This window comes from Scyliorhinus canicula, chromosome 15, assembly GCF_902713615.1.
Source record: "Scyliorhinus canicula chromosome 15, sScyCan1.1, whole genome shotgun sequence".
NCBI classification, from domain to species: domain Eukaryota; kingdom Metazoa; phylum Chordata; class Chondrichthyes; order Carcharhiniformes; family Scyliorhinidae; genus Scyliorhinus; species Scyliorhinus canicula.
In genome coordinates this window covers 1,429,585-1,446,106 of record NC_052160.1, presented here as the reverse complement: position 1 = coordinate 1,446,106, position 16,522 = coordinate 1,429,585, and the positions used below count along the sequence as shown (strand labels likewise).

Below are 16,522 nucleotides of genomic sequence, written 5' to 3'. Positions count from 1 at the left end.
GACACGATCGAATGGCTTTCAGATCAAAACCCTCAAGGGGGTTTCAACCCAACCGCATGGTTTCTCATTGCAGGATTTGACAGGTGCTGCTTCCTCTGCCTGAGCCAGCAGCTGTATTGTGCTGGCTGAGTGATGAAGCAGTGATTGTTCTCAATGCCTCTGTCTGGACTGCTCTCTAACTTGCAGGAAGGAATCTCTCTTATGGGGTTGTCTCTGGTGGGGGTTGTCGGGTCACCCTCGTACTGTGGGGGGCGGGGGGGGGTCACCCAGAAAGTCCCGGGTGGGGGCTGACTTACGTTACGGGGGAGGTGGGGGTATGGAAGGGGGCCCATCCCCTGGGCCTCGCTATAGGATCGCCTGGTCAAAATGACAACCCGATAGTGGGATTCTCCAGGGAGTCGCTGGCCATGGTTAAGGATTCTGACTCCCAGCGTGAATGCTCCAACAGGAGAACATAGTCTCCCAAATGAAGAATTCCGACCCAGATCGCCCATCCACCTCCTCTACTCCAAGGAGAGAAATAACAGCCGTTCCAACCTGACTCTCTAACCAAAATCTATCCATCCCTGGAACCATTCTAGTAAACCTCCTCTAGGACCTCTTGAGGACAATTAAATCCTTCTTTAAAGTGCGGTGACTGTGGCCAGAGTTTTATAAAGGTTCAACATAACTTCCCATCTCCCAGTGTTTACGTGGGTTTTTCTCCCACAACCCAAAGATGGGCAGCACGCTAGCACAGTTGCTTCACAGCTCCAGGGTCTCAGGTTCGATTCCCTGCTGGGTCACTGTCTGTGCGGAGTCTGCACGTTCTCCCCGTGTGTGCGTGGGTTTCCTCCGGGTGCTCCGGTTTCCCCCCACAGTCCAAAGACGTGCAGGTTAGGTGGATTGGCCATGCTAAATTGTCCTTAGTGTCCAAAAAGGTTAGGTGGGGTCACAGGGATAGGGTGCAGGCGTGGGCTTTAATTGGGTGATCTTTCCAAGGGCTGGTGCAGACTCGATGGACTGAATGGCCTCCTTCTGCACTGTAAATTCTATGATTCTGTGATATGCAGGCTAGGTGGAATGACCATGCTAAATTGCCCCTTAATTGGAAAAAATTAATTGGGTACTCTAAATTTATATGAAAAAAACATAACTTCCTGGCTTTTGTACTGACTGCCACTATTAATGAAGCCCAAGATCCCATCTGCCCTGGAAATTCCGCACTCAATACTTTATGCAAACTTCAATGGTCTCAGTATATGAACACCTGGGTCCCTCTGTTCCTGGACACGGTTTAGAATTATTTGAATGTACCTTTTCCTGTCCCTTCTGCCAAAATGCATCACCTCATACTTTTCTATATTAAATTTCATCCACCACTTCCCTGCCCATTCTGCTCACCTATCCAGGTCCTAGTTCAGTCAATTGGTATCATCCTCACATTCAGCCACACCTCAGTGGGTGGGATTCCATTTTTTGTGCTGGTCCAATCCGCCCATGACGATTCAGTCAGTGGGCAGGACTGGATAATCTAGGCCATGTTCGGCATTTATCGGCAAAGTTTGAAATGTTGTTCTGCATTTCAATATCCAAATCATTTATATATTTATCAAAACACTGGTTCCAGCATTGACCCTTGGAAAACTTCACCGGCAATCATCATCCACTCTAAAAATCACCATGAATCAATGTTTTCTGTTAACTTTTTATCCAAGTTGACACTGACCCTTCTATTCCATAAGCCACAATTTTGTTGACTAATCTGTTGTTATTAGGAACGGCCTTACATCTTTTCTTGAACATTTTCATTTTCCACTTTCTATCTCTCTGGCACGTCGCTCCTTTGACTCTACGAGGCCCCACTTCACCTCTTACTATTTACTATTTGCTGCTGGTGGAAGAGTTTTGGTTTTGCTTTTATATTAACTGCCTCCTATCCTCATATTCGCTCTTTCCGATCTTACTTTCATCTTCACTTCTTCCCTCAACTTGTGTTTAACTGAAGAATTAATCCAACATGAATCATATACCCTCTCTTTTAGTTCCATTAAATTCTCCGGGTGGGATTGTCCGGTGCAAAAGAAAATCAAGAGACTTTTGGCTGGGCTGCCAAATCTCCCGTGGCAATGCCACCACGGCAGGGTTGGCAAAACCCAGCCCTTCGCCATCCAGGGAGAACTGGCTTTGGTTCCACCGTCTTTGACTTCGATTGGGAAGTACCTAACGTGCACCCAAAACATCTCCCTCCAATATCACCCATTCTTCATTAACCTTTGTGACGATATCCAAGCTGTTGGGCCACATACAAAGTTTATATCCATGTTGCTAAGGCAATGGACGGGTCTGCAGGAAAGCGGACCATACAGTTTTGAGCCTCTACAATAGAAAGGGCAGCAAAAGATAATCTGGAGCCCTTAAAAGGCAGACAGACATGATATTGCATTTGAAAATATGTACGTGGAACATAGAATTTACAGTGCAGAAGGAGGCCACTCGGCCCATCGAGTCTGCACCAGCTCTTGGAAAGAGCACCCTACTTAGGCCCACGCCGCCACCCTATCCCCATAACCCGATAACCCCACCTAACCTTTCTTTTTGGACACTAAGGGAAATTTATCATGGCCAATCCACCTAACCTGCACATCTTTGGACTTGTGGGAGGAAACCGGAGCACCCGGAGGAAATCCACGCAGACATGGGGAGAACGTGCAGACTCCGCACAGACAGCGACCCAAACCAAGAATCGAACCTAGAACCCTGGAGCTGTGAAGCAACTGTGCTAACCACTGTGTTACCATGCTGTCCAAAATTGGCAGACTGCCTAAATAATTAATTTGTAGGGTCTTCATTAAGAAAGGGATGCAAGAAAAAATAAAAATAATGGAGACTATTTAATGCCAGTTTTAAACAATGGTAATTGTGAAAATGAGATGGCAGATAGACAAGTCTCCAGGATCTGATTGTTTCTAACCCAGGGTATTGATCATGATCGTTCAAACTCTCTGAAGGTTTGAAAATTAATTCTTTGTATGTAATCTTGTCTGATCCAATAGCTTTGAACATAAATTATATTTGGAAACACAATACCAATCTGGCCATCACCAACTCTGACCAAACTGTAGTGATCATTCCCGATCTCTCTCTACTGGCATGTTCTCCTCAGGCCTTGGTGAAAACATCCTTGGAACAATTTTCCAAATTAAATAGATTAAATAAGTACAATTTTGAAGCTAGAATTATGGGCAATAATACAAATGTAGAAAATGTATAATAATATAATTATATGTAATTTGTATATCTGAACATCAAGAAGGATGTAACAATTCAGTTTAATTCTATGTTGGCTCCAGGTAATTTAATTATTTATTTTAAAAGGTTACAAATTATTTGACACTAAAATTACAGGCACATTAACAAAGGTAAAACAGTTTGCCGTCCAACAGAGAAAAATAACTTAATTTCACCATAAGCTGTTCCTTACCATACAAACAGAAAGAATGGTACTGCAAAAGCCTCAGATGCCAAACCATAAAAAAGATTCTTAATAACGTTTGGGAAACGGTCAATGGTTTCTGGTATAATATCCCACGAAGTATTGTAGTTAATGAATGGCCCACAAGATTTGGATGACTTGATCCTGATTGGGGGGGAAAAGCATATGTATTTATTTTGTGTCTAATACAACAACAAGATCTCATCTTTCCATTAGACATGTCACAACATTAAGTTCATCAAATTTACACTGTGCCCTTCTCCTCCATCTTAAACCTTCTTTTTAATATCCGTACATTTATTGCCCCAATGCAAAAGCCCCCATCCCCCCCCACACCATGCCGTCTGGCTCGTTCTTAATGTTGCTACGTCTTGTTGCAATCTCTCTGAGGTACCAGTTTAACATCAAACGCATCCACTGTCTCTTTATCTCGGATGAAAAGTTAAACAGACTCAAAACATTAACTCGGCTCTATTTCCCTGTAGATGCTACCGGATCTGCTGAGTTTTCCAGCATTCTCTGTTAAGGTTATCAACATTGGTATATCTTGGTTAATGATTGAATTTTTGGTTTTAATTAAGTTTGAAATGTGGACATTGTCTTTTACCTTCTGGAGATTGGGAAATGATTAATAAGCTCAGAGGACTTCGGATCATACTGATAATTGTTTAGGACCTATATAAACACACACACACGCACAGTATTACATTTTCCAAGTGGCATACCAAACAAATGATGTGGGAACAAACAATTATGAAATATTTTGGTGGGTGAAAACATGGATAACCCAGCACGGGAGGAATATGCAGTGATCATGCCACCCAGCTTTTTACCTCATAAAGCTCGAAAGCTCCACTGTTGATATCAGTTATAAAGTTTAGGTCTGCGCTTATATTCTTTTACAATCACTGATTGGTTATTGCCAAGTGGCCCTGATATCCCCAACAATCTGAGGAGCACATTACCATGGTTACAAATTCAGCTTTGCCATAACTCTCTTTGATTTCAGTGATGTTAATCATGTTGCTACTGTCTCCTTTATTCCATGAGTTTTAACTTTTCTCACAGGTCTGTTGTGTGGCACTTTAGCAAATGCTTTTTAAGAGTCCATGTACACCACATCAACAACATCACCCTCATCAACCCTCTTTGTTACCTCATGAAAAAACTCCAGTAAATAAGTTAAACACAATTTTCCCCAAATACATTTGCATCAGTATTCCTTTATTTACCCATACCTGCTCAAGTGACCATTAATTGTGTCCTGAATAATCGTTTTCCAGATGTTTCCCTTCAGAATGTTACATATTTTAATGAGATCACTAATTATGTTTTTAAACTCCAGGGAATACAGGCCTAGTCTATTCAATCCCAATCCCTCAGCCCTGCAATCATGTTAGTAAATCTTCGTTGAACTACCTCGAAGACATGGTGGAGAATTGAATAGATAGTTAGAATCGGTCTTCAATGTACAGACACAAATATCATCCCGGAAATAATTGTGAATCACGAGGTGAAAGGGAGGAGCTTAAAACAATGACGATCATTAGGGAAGGGGTGCAGAGAACATTTTAGAACCAAAAGCTGACAAGTTCTCAGGTCTTATAGGACTTCATCCTGGACTCTTAAAGGAAGTGGCTACTGAAATAGTGGATGCATTGTTTTTAGATTACCAGATCCCTTTGATTCTGGAAAGGTTCCATCAGATTGTGAAATAGCAAATATAATTCATCAATTCAAGGAAGGAGGGGGGGCACAAAACAGGAATCTACAGGTGCCATGGATCTGCTGAGCAACATATACAAATTTGCCTAGTAACAGCAGTAACACAAATGTAGCATGGCATGATGGGATACGGTCTGCCTAGCGACAGCAGTAGCCTGCATTCAAAAGGATAATGAGATGCAATTTTAAAGTAACGAGATCAAGGTGTCTCGACAAATATAATTGCCAGCACCCTCAGAAGCAGGGAGGCCGGTTTTATATCTAGTATTTTGTGAGACCTCTCTACAATCTAACAGCCAGGAGGCTCGGCTAACATCCAAGTCTTAGAGCCAATATTGTGCAGAAACCTTCAGAAAGGCAGTTCAGGCACTGGAATAGAAAAAGACATTTCCCAAACTTGACTATCTATATTGTATTGCTTGGTAACTTTGAACTGTTCCACAGCGAGTCAGCATGGACTCAATGGACAGACTGGCCTCCTTCTGTGTTATAAATGATTACGGCCTTGGTGGATGGTGTAACTAGGAAACAATATTTGACTAATAATGGATACTCACACTGCAATACTGAAGAGGATGGGAATGCAGGCTAATGGCTAATAATGGATACTCACACTGCAATACTGAAGAGGATGGGAATGCAGGCTAATGGAAGTCCAATTAACAGAACTGCCAGAAAGAAAAAGTTTGAACTTGATGCCCGGAAAGGTCTGGTGGAAGGGCGGCAGTTGTTCATCAAAGAAACCTGGAAGATTCAGAAGACATCATGCTTTTATTAGCAGTAATTCCACCAGCCTCTACTTTTCTCCTCTTCCCTACTGCTAATTTTATTTAGCCACATATGTCCCCTTAATATTTCCAGCAATTGGCTGTCACTTGTTCTTGAACATGACATGACATTCCAGCAACGGGACATCAAAACAAACCCCATTTTGTCCTTGCCCAATGTCTACAATAGCTGGATACCATTCAGGACAGGGAGCTGATCAAATTTATTTTACCTAGCCCTTGGATTATGGAGGAAAATTGTGATATCCCAAAGCAGCTGCTCCTCTGAGATTAGCCAATTAATCTCAAGCAGAGACTCAAATCTGGGACCTCCACAGCCTGAGTCCAATCTTCATATGTATTTTTCTCCCAGCGTGTAAAATACCATAGGACTTTCTATATGCTAAAGATGCTATAGAAAGGTAATTTGCTGTATGTGTATTACTCAGTGGCTCACTCAAGAAACTCGGATTAATTGTGACAAATTTAGGGGAAGCCTGAAATCGAATTTCAGATAATCTTAAACGGACATTTATTTTGAATGCCAAACTAATGGTGGCATATCTTATTAAAATATAAATCAGTCAGGAATAACTAGGTAAGAATTTAAGAGAGTTAATTATATCATTGAAAAAAAACAAGTTTGCTTTTGTTGGTATATTCTGTAAAATAACTCACCTTTTTGATATAAAATATGATGAAGTATTTGATGGTTGCTATTCCAGGGAGTAACGGTGAATAAAATGTTCCTATCCAACAGATTGTCTGACCATAAACAATTTCCAATACATTTTTAGGAACGGCAAACTGCTGTTGACCCCACCACTTGAAAACTGGACAAGCAGAATAGGTTACAATTAACCTGAAAAACAAATATATAAAATAAGTAATTACATTACCGCAGCAATGAGGAATGATTGGATAGGCTAGGATTGTCTGCCATGGAACAGAGGTGGCTGAGGGGTGACCTGATGGAGTTGTACAAGATTATGAGGGGCCTAGATAGACCGGTAAGATCTATTTTCCCTAGTGGATATGTCAGTTACCAGGGGCCATAGAGTAAAGGTGATTGGTAAAAGGATTAGAGGGGGCATGAGGAAAACTCCACCCACTGGATGGTAGTGTTTGGAATTCACTACCTGGTTTGGGGTGAAGGCAGAAGCCCACAATTCATTTAAGAGGCAACTGGATCTGTACCCGAGGTGCTATAACCTGTGAGGTACTGACTCAGTGCCGGAAGGTAGGATTAGAATGGACAGCTAGTTTTTAATTTCTTTCTTCTTCGGCTGGCACAGACAAGATGGGCTGGATGACCTCCTTCAGCGCTGTAACTTTCTCACAGTTCCAATATCCCTTTCTAAAATGCTTTGTTCAATAATCTCAAAGTATAACTCAATGGTTACAAACATATTAACTAATGCACAAGTTTTATCAGGTTTAGAAAATCAACCCTGAACATGCAACTACTTTATCAATGACAAAATGAACATGTTTATTAAATAACATTTTATCTGACAAATATCCTCCAGAAAAAGAGATAGTTTTAAAAATTAATTACTGATTTAGTTTAATTTCAAAAATATTCAAACTCTAAGATACTGGATAGTTATTAAATAGAATGATATTGAACCATTTGTCGAATATCAAATAATTTAATATTTTCATATGGTGCTGATAAAATTTTGGACCCAAAGATGAAAATGACAGGGGTTTTTAATCACAAATCCAGAAGGATTAAATCATGTAACAATTCACAATTTCTGAATAGATGAAATGAGAAAGGTTGGAAGTGAATTAATCCTTACTTTCTGGGAAACTCCACAAACAGTGCAACTGATGAAATTATAATCAAGTCAAATATCATCAACTTGTACATTTCTTGTCCTATTCGGGTTTCCCAGCACTGAAAACAGAACCAACCATTAATACTCAAATTACAATCAAAACAAAAGTCACTGATAATGTACAGAATAGTTAGCTATTACAATACTTTATCTACTGAGCTCAGTAATGGTTAAATATTAAAGCCAATGGGTATGTAGTTTTGTGATGTGGTTTTGGGTCTGGTGTCCTTCTTGAATCGTGGAACAGTTGCCTAATTCCAGTCTGCCCAAACTTCGGTCATACTCAAATCTTCCTCACCTTCCACAGTAGCCTCGAAAAAAGTTCAACCATTCAGGGGGATTTGTTGGTTTTTAATTCCTCAAGGCAAAATCTTAGTGTGGTTCACATTTGATTATATATTGTCTGTCCCCTCCCAGAAAGAAACCTGATACGTGTTAACATTTATCACATCATTCATCTCCATTTGAGGGCGGCACGGTAGCACAGTGGTTAGCACACTGGCTTCACAGCGCCAGGGTCCCAGGTTCGATTCCCCGCTGGGTCACTGTCTGTGCGGAGTCTGCACGTTCTCCCCGTGTCTGCGTGGGTTTCCTCCGGGTGCTCCGGTTTCCTCCCACAGTCCAAAGACGTGCAGGGTTAGGTGGATTTTCCGTGATAAATTGCCCGTAGTGTCCAAAAAAGGTTGGGTGAGGTGGGGTTACTGGGATAGGGTGAAAGTGTGAGGATCGGGTGGAGGTGTGGGCTTAAGTAGGGTGCTCTTTCCGAGGGCCAGTGCAGACTCGATGGGTCGAATGGCCTCCTTCTGCACTGTAAATTCTGTGAATCTCCCATTTCTTCTCAGTTTGATTCTTTATTACTAAAGGAACTGAACAGAAAAGCAAGGATGTTATGCTTCAGTTGGACAGGGTGAATCTGGAATAGAGTGTGCAGTTTTGGTCTCCTTATTTAAGGCAGGATGTAAATGCCTTGGAAGCAGTTCAGAGGTTTATTAGATTGGTATCTGGAATCAGTGGGTTGTCTTAGGAACGTTGGACAGACTGGGCTTGCCCACTGGAGTTTAGAAGAGTGAGGGGAGAGTTGATTGAAGGTTATAAGATCCTGAACGGTCTTGACAATGTGGATGTGGAAAGGATGTTTCCTCTTGTGGGCGAGTCCAGAACTCCAGGGCACGGCTTTAAAATTGGGGAAACCCTTTTAGGACAGAGATGAGAATTTTTTTCTCTCACAGGGTTGTGTAACTTTGGAACTCTGCCTCAGAAGATGGTGGGGGCGGGGTCAGTGAATGTTTTTAATGGGAAGGCAGATAAATTACGGGTGGGGAAGAGAATCAAAGATTATTGGGGGTGGATGAGGAACGTGGAACTCAATACAAACACATCAGCCATAATCTTATTGAACAGCAGAGCCGGCTCGAGGGGCCGAATGGCCTGCTCCTGCCCCTAATTCGTATGATTCCATTGGATAGGGCCTTAACTTCTACTTTTGTAGGGCGACACGGTTGCACTGCTGCCTCATGGCATCGAGGACCCGGGTTCGATCCCGGCTCCGGATCACTGTCAGTGTGGAGTTTGCACATTCTCCCCGTGTCTGCGTGGGTCTCACCCCCACAACCCAAAGATTTGCCATGTAAGTCCTTTGGCCATGCTAAATTGCCCTTAACTGGGGGAAGAAAAAGAATTGGGTACTCAAATTTATTTTTAAAAATGTCTACTTTTGTGGAGCTGTACAAGCTTGACAGCTGGTTCATGATGCAGAGCGAGGCCAGCAAAAACTACACCAATCACCAAACTTCCATTAAAAATCTTTTTTCAATAATACTCAAATTCTGTACTATCAGACGACTTTCTTAATCTGCTACTCTTTCCTGTTGATGCATTTTTGAAAAACTTTAATGCAATGTTTTGTTTTTGCTGCACCAATGCGAATTTTCTTGGAATCCTTTTGAAGGAGATATTCATTTTTCTTGCTGAGATTTATTCTTGAATAGGTTACCACCCCGACATAAGCTGACACTAACTACCCAGTGCGGTTGACCCATTTATAATAAGACTTGACAATCAACATTTCCCTAATTAAGTTATTGTCCTATAGTTAACACCATCAAGCAAATCAGTTATATCTACTCTGAGCATTTGGGTCACTCATTAGGTTTGAAAGCATGTTGAAAACATCAGTCTATTTACTACAAGGCCAAGCTTAGTTACATTTTATTTTGGTATAGCTGAGCTCATCAGTGACTCAAATCTATCAAAATGATTGGAAAATGTGCAGGAAAATGTATATCAGTGTAACAGAAGCAAATTAAACAACAGCTGCTCCAAAATGGATCAAGAGAAAGACGTGGTAGATTATGGGAAAAGAAAAATTAAGACTATATAGAAGAAATCATATTATATATACATTTTGACTTTGTGAAGTTCCCCAATAAAATTATATTGTTCTTCATAAAATTATGACATCTCCTCTGAGCTGTGCGGGAGCAGCGGATTGGAGCAGAGAGATCCCGACTCCAGGCACCCGGGAGCTGAGCTGTGAGGGAGCAGCGGGATGGAGCACAGAGATTCGGACACTCGGGAGCTGAACTGTGAGGGACGAGAGAGATTCAGACACCCGGGAGCTGAGCTGTGAGGGACGAGAGAGATTCGGACACCCGGGAGCTGAGCTGTGAGGGACGAGAGAGATTCGGACACCCGGGAGCTGAGCTGTGAGAGACGAGAGAGATTCGGACACCCGGGAGCTGAGCTGTGAGGGAGCAGCGGACTGGAGCAGAGAGATCCCGACTCCAGGCACCCGGGAGCTGAGCTGTGAGGGAGCCTGGAGATTCTGACACCCGGGAGCTGAGCTGTGCGGGAGCAGCGGGATGGAGCACAGAGATTCGGACACTCGGGAGCTGAACTGTGAGGGACGAGAGAGATTCGGACACCCGGGAGCTGAGCTGTGAGGGACGAGAGAGATTCGGACACCCGGGAGCTGAGCTGTGAGAGACGAGAGAGATTCGGACACCCGGGAGCTGAGCTGTGAGGGAGCAGCGGAATGGAGCTATTTTATTCTCATTTTGTCAGACTCCCTCGCTCTAGGAGGGATTTCACAGAGAAACTGGGATATGGTTTATCAAAACAAACTTATTAACGCAGTATTAAAATATCTTTAACATCACACAAGAAAAATAATTTACAATTACTCATTAAACAATGCTAATCAATGTAGTGGCAAAATATCCCTTAACTATCTTTTTTCCCACTCTAACAACAAAACCATCTCAGCTCTCAATCCACTTTCAAATGCCATTAGCATTCAGGAATACCTGTTGTACAGAGATGTCTGGATAATATACTTTGGGACAGAAAGACATTTGCTTTAAAGAAAAGATCGGAATCCTGTCAGACCCATGCAGAAACTCTGGCTGTATCTTTTCAGAAGCTGCTTTAGCTGGTTTCCAGCCACACGGCTAATCTGTCGACAACTATATATTTTAACTGAACTGCAGCGAGAGTGTGATCTCGGCTTCTGTTCACAGCTTCATCTAAAACTTCCACTAAAACTGCTTTCCTGCAAAATGTCCGATACCTTAGTACTACCCAATAATTACATCTTCTTACCACGCTGAACTATAATGAACTCCAGAGGGATCCCCCCTTAATCCAAACAAAACTGCACTAGCCCAGTTTTTACAATGGCCTAATTGCATGGCTGGCTCCGTGTGGTGAATGTAACTTAGTAATTCACACTGTATTTACCAATACCATTGTAAGCGCAGTAGCGTTATCCGACCACTAGTGGGAGTAGCTCTGGGAATGCTCAGGAGTTTGTACAGGGCTCCACCCTTGGCTCCGCCCACGACTCCTCCCCCTTGACTGCTGTATAAATAACCGTGTCCAGAGCCAGCCTGCAGTTCATCGAGAGTTCAATGGGTAACAGGCTGGCTCTGTAGTAAGTAGATTAAAATCACTGTTCATATCTTAAAGCACGTGTCTCGTGAATTGATGGTTCCATCAATTTAATCTACTTAAGAACAGTCAGGATCCATCATGGAATCAGCCCTCAAGCCTGGAACTCGATCCACAGGATGCAGAGGCAAAAGAAATCTTCTCCCACTGGCTGCGGTGCTTTAAGGCCTACCTGGCAGAAGCGAGCACAGCCGAAACAACAGAGGAACAGAAGTTAAGTCTACTGCACGCGAGGGTGAGCCACAGAATCTCTACGCAACTAAACTCTGCCGGTTCATATACTGCAGCGCTAGCGATACTCGAGAAGATGTATGTAAGGCACATTAACGAAGTTTACGCATGCCATGTGTTCATGACTCGCAGCCAGCGGCCTACAGAATCACTCGCCGAATTTTTAAGAGAGCTCAATAATCTACCTAATGACTGTAACTATCAAGCGGTTACCGCGGCTGAACACAGAGAACTTGCTGTACGCGATGTTTTTGTAGCGGGCCTCAGGACTATTTATGTGCGCCAACGACTGCTGGAAAAGGGGGCCCAAGACTTAGAAACAACTGCGGAAATTGCTACCACGATGGAGGTCTCCTTCCGCAGCCTCACCTCGTTCCCCGCGGACCCCGCGACCCAACCATGGGCCCCCGACCAGCGACTCCCTCAGGCCTGTGCCATGCTGCCCCAGCCAGCCACTATGCTGCTCCAGCCAGCCACCATGCTGCCCCAGCCAGCCACTATGCTGCTCCAGCCACCATGCTGCTCCAGCCACTATGCTGCTCCAGCCACCATGCTGCTCCAGCCACTATGATGCTCCAGCCTGCCATTTCTGCGGCCAGAACCAGCACCCGCGGCAGCACTGCCCGGCCAGCAACGCGACCTGCAGCAGCTGCGGGCGGAAAGGCCATTACGCGAGAGTGTGCCTCGCTAAAAGGGCCCCAGCTTCCAACTCCCCAGCGGCACGAAGTAATCGCTCCCCTCACTCGCAGGCCCGCGGGGCCCGAAACTGCGGCTTATGCCCCAACCCCGCCCCCTCCTGCCACGTGCGATCCATGGGGGCCGCCATCTTGGCAAACCTCCACCACGCAGCCGGCCACGTGCGACTCATTGGGGCCGCTATATTGGACGCCATCTTCCTCGCCGCCCGCCACGTGCAATCCACGGGCCCGACCTGCATCTCCACACTCGGACAACTCATCGGAAGAGTACGACCTCCCCGGGCGCTCGTCACGCGGCCCGCAACCCGGCGCAGTCACACTGGATCAATCACGCCCGAAGCATCTGCGAAATTCGATGGCAGAGGTCCAAATCAACGGGTACAACACGCCATGCCTTTTTGACTCCGGGAGCACTGAGAGCTTCATACATCCAGACCTGGTAAGACGCTGTTCGCTCCCCATTTTCCCCGTGCGGCAAACTATCTCCCTCGGTTCAGGCTCCCATTCTGTACAGATCCAGGGGCGCACCGCCGCGACACTCACAATCCGAGGCACTAGCTACTCAAAATTTCAACTCTACGTTTTGCCCGACCTCTGCGCGCCACTCTTATTAGGCCTAGATTTTCAGTGTAACCTTAAGAGCCTCACCCTCAGCTTCGGCGGGCCCCTGCCCCCACTCAGTATCTGCAGCCTCGCTACACTACGAATCTCCCCCCCCCCTCCTCTCTTTGCCAATCTCACTAAGGACTGTAAACCCGTAGCCACTCGTAGCAGGCGGTACAGCCTGCAGGATAGGGTATTTGTCAGAGCAGAGATCTGAAGGCTACTCAGTGAGGGGATTATAGAGGCCAGCAATAGTCCCTGAAGAGCTCAGGTAGTGGTCGTTAAGACCGGGGAAATATTCCGCATGGTTGTCGACTATAGCCAGACCATCAATCGCTTTACGCTCCTCGACGCGTATCTCCTCCCCAGGATTGCAGACATGGTAAATCAGATCACCCAGTATCGACTCTTTTCCACGGTGGATCTGAAGTCTGCATACCACCAGCTTCCAATCTGCCCGGAGCACCGCCACTACACGGCATTCGAGGCCGATGGCCGCCTCTTCCATTTCCTCCGGGTCCCCTTCGGCATCACTAATGGGGTCTCGGTGTTCCAACGAGCAATGGACCGAATGGTGGACCAGTACGGGCTGCGGGCCATGTTTCCGTACTTGGACAATGTCACCATCTGCGGCTATGACCAGCAGGACCACGACGCCAACCTCCACCGTTTTTCCAGACGGCACAGAAATTAAACATCACCTACAACAAAGAGAAATGCGTTTTCCGCACAAACAGACTGGCCATCCTCGGCTATGTCGTGGAAAACGGAGTCCTGGGCCCAGACCCAGACCTTATGCGCCCCCTCTTAGAACTCCCCCTCCCCCATTGCCCCAAGGCCCTCAAACGGTGCTTGGGCTTCTTCTCCTACTACGCCCAGTGGGTCCCTCAATATGCGGACAAAGCCCGCCCACTCTTTAAGGCCACAAGATTTCCCCTGTCAGCTGAGGCACGTCAGGCCTTGAACTGCATCAAGGAGGACATCGCCAAAGTGGCCATGCGGGCGGTGGATGAATCCACTCCATTCCAGGCTGAGAGCGACTCCTCAGAGGTAGCTCTAGCAGCCACACTAAATCAGGCAGGGAGACCAGTCGCATTTTTCTCCCGTACCCTCTCCGCTTCAGAACTCCGACACTCCTCAGTCGAGAAAGAAGCACAAGCCATTGTGGAGGCTATCCGTCACTGGAGGCACTACCTCGCAGGTAGGAGGTTCACCCTCATCACCGACCAAAGATCGGTCGCCTTTATGTTTGATAACTCGCAAAGGGGCAAAATAAAAAATTATAAAATCCTTCGGTGGAGGATCGATCTCTCCACCTACAGCTATGATAGTAAGTATCGACCCGGGAAGCTCAACGAGCCTCCGGATGCCCTATCCCGCGGGACATGCGCCAGCGCGCAGATTGACAGACTGAAAGTCATCCACAACGAACCTCTGCCACCGGGGGTCACCCGGCTCGCCCACTACATCAGAGCCCGAAACTTGCCTTTCTCCAACGAGGAGGTAAAAGCGGTCACCAGGGACTGCCCGATCTGTGCGGAGTGCAAACCGCACTTCTATAGACCAGACAGGGCCCACCTGGTCAAGGCTTCTAGGCCCTTTGAACGCCTCGCGATTGATTTCAAAGGGAGGGCCACTCCCCTCAACTAACAAGAACGTTTACTTTCTAAACATCGTAGACGAGTTCTCCCGTTTCCCCTTCGCTATCCCGTGCCCCGACATGACCTCCCACAGTCATTAGGGCCCTGCATAGCATCTTCACCCTGTTTGGTTTCCCCAGCTACGTGCACAGCGACCGGGGTTCGTCCTTTATGAGCGACGAGCTGCGTCAGTACCTGCTCGACAAGGGCATCGCCTCGAGCAGGACTACCAGCTACAACCCCAGGGGGAACGGGCAGGTGGAGAGGGAGAACGCGACGGTCTGGAAGACCGTCCTACTGACCCTCCGGTCTAGAAAACTCCAAGTCTCCCAGTGGCAGGAAGTCCTCCCAGACACGCTCCACGCTATTAGGTCCCTCTTATGCACAGCGACCAATTAGACCCCTCACGAGAGGCTCTTCATTTTTTCCAGGGGCACTACCACGGGGGTCTCACTTCCGGCATGGCTGAGGACACCGGGCCCGGTACTCCTGAGGAAACACGTCAGGGCGCACAAAACTGACAACCTTGTTGAGAAGGTGTGCCTGCTCCAACCCCCAGTACGCCTTCGTCGAGTTCCCTGACGGCCGCCAGGACACAGTATCCCTCCGGGATCTGGCACCCGCCGGATCCAGCGCCCCCAGCGATCCACACTACACCCCATGCTGCCGCCCCCTCGCGCTCCCGAACCCACGAGCTCGCTCCACCAGTTCCGTGCACCCACGCCGGCCAGCCCCCAGCGCCCCCAGTCCCCGGTCGAACCAGGGGAGTATGAAGCTCGGGCACAACCCTCCCTGGAGTCCGCCATTGTACCCCAGCACACAACACCCATCCAGCCACCGCAAGAGGCTGCAACCCCGGTGCTCCGCAGATCTCAGCGGACAGTTCGACCACCGGACAGACTTACTTTGTAGACCACCATCCCCGCCGGACTTGATTTTTTTGTAGGGGTGAATGTGGTGAATGTAATGTAGTAATTCACACTGTATTTACCAATACCATTGTAAGCACAGTAGTGTTATCCGACCACTAGGGGGAGTAGCTCTGGGAATGCTCAGGAGTTTGTACAGGGCTCCACCCCTTGGCTCCGCCCACAACTCCTCCCCCTTGACTGCTGTATAAATAACCGTGTCCAGAGCCAGCCTGCAGTTCATCGAGCGTTCAACGGGTAACAGGCTGGCTCTGTAGTAAGTAGATTAAAACCACTGTTCATATCTTAAAGCACGTGTCTCGTGAATTGATGGTTCCATCACTCCCAAAACATATTTGCCCTTTGAACCAGATTTCTTTAAAAACATGATTGCAGCAGTCACACATACACACTAACCCCAGCTTTTAAACCTCACTGCACCAAATAACTAGAACACAAGGTGTCTGAAATTCCTACATTCATCACATATATTTGGTGATTAATTTTCATGCACTCATGGAATCCTTCAATGTAACTATTGGCAGCGTTCTCATTTTTAACAGTTACATGAACAGAAACATTTTGACAATTCTTTTTACATCAAATATAGTAAAAATAATTGTGCTCAATGCAAGTTATGCTAGTTCCTGTAAACAGTCAGAACATTAAGTTGAACATAAAAT

General features: G+C 46.0%; 1 protein-coding gene across 1 annotated transcript in view; it reads right to left on the bottom strand.

Moving 5' to 3' along the window:
• The window catches only part of LOC119978921 (transmembrane channel-like protein 7), a 54,587-nt gene that overhangs the window by 9,891 nt on the left and 28,174 nt on the right, over positions 1-16,522 (bottom strand). Inside the window, exons 11-14 of the mRNA XM_038820853.1 lie at positions 7,773-7,870; positions 6,646-6,829; positions 5,814-5,944; positions 3,464-3,619 (exon numbers count right to left, since the gene is read on the bottom strand). Coding sequence (XP_038676781.1) covers positions 3,464-3,619; positions 5,814-5,944; positions 6,646-6,829; positions 7,773-7,870 — 569 coding nt within the window. The remainder of the gene's footprint in view (positions 1-3,463; positions 3,620-5,813; positions 5,945-6,645; positions 6,830-7,772; positions 7,871-16,522) is intronic.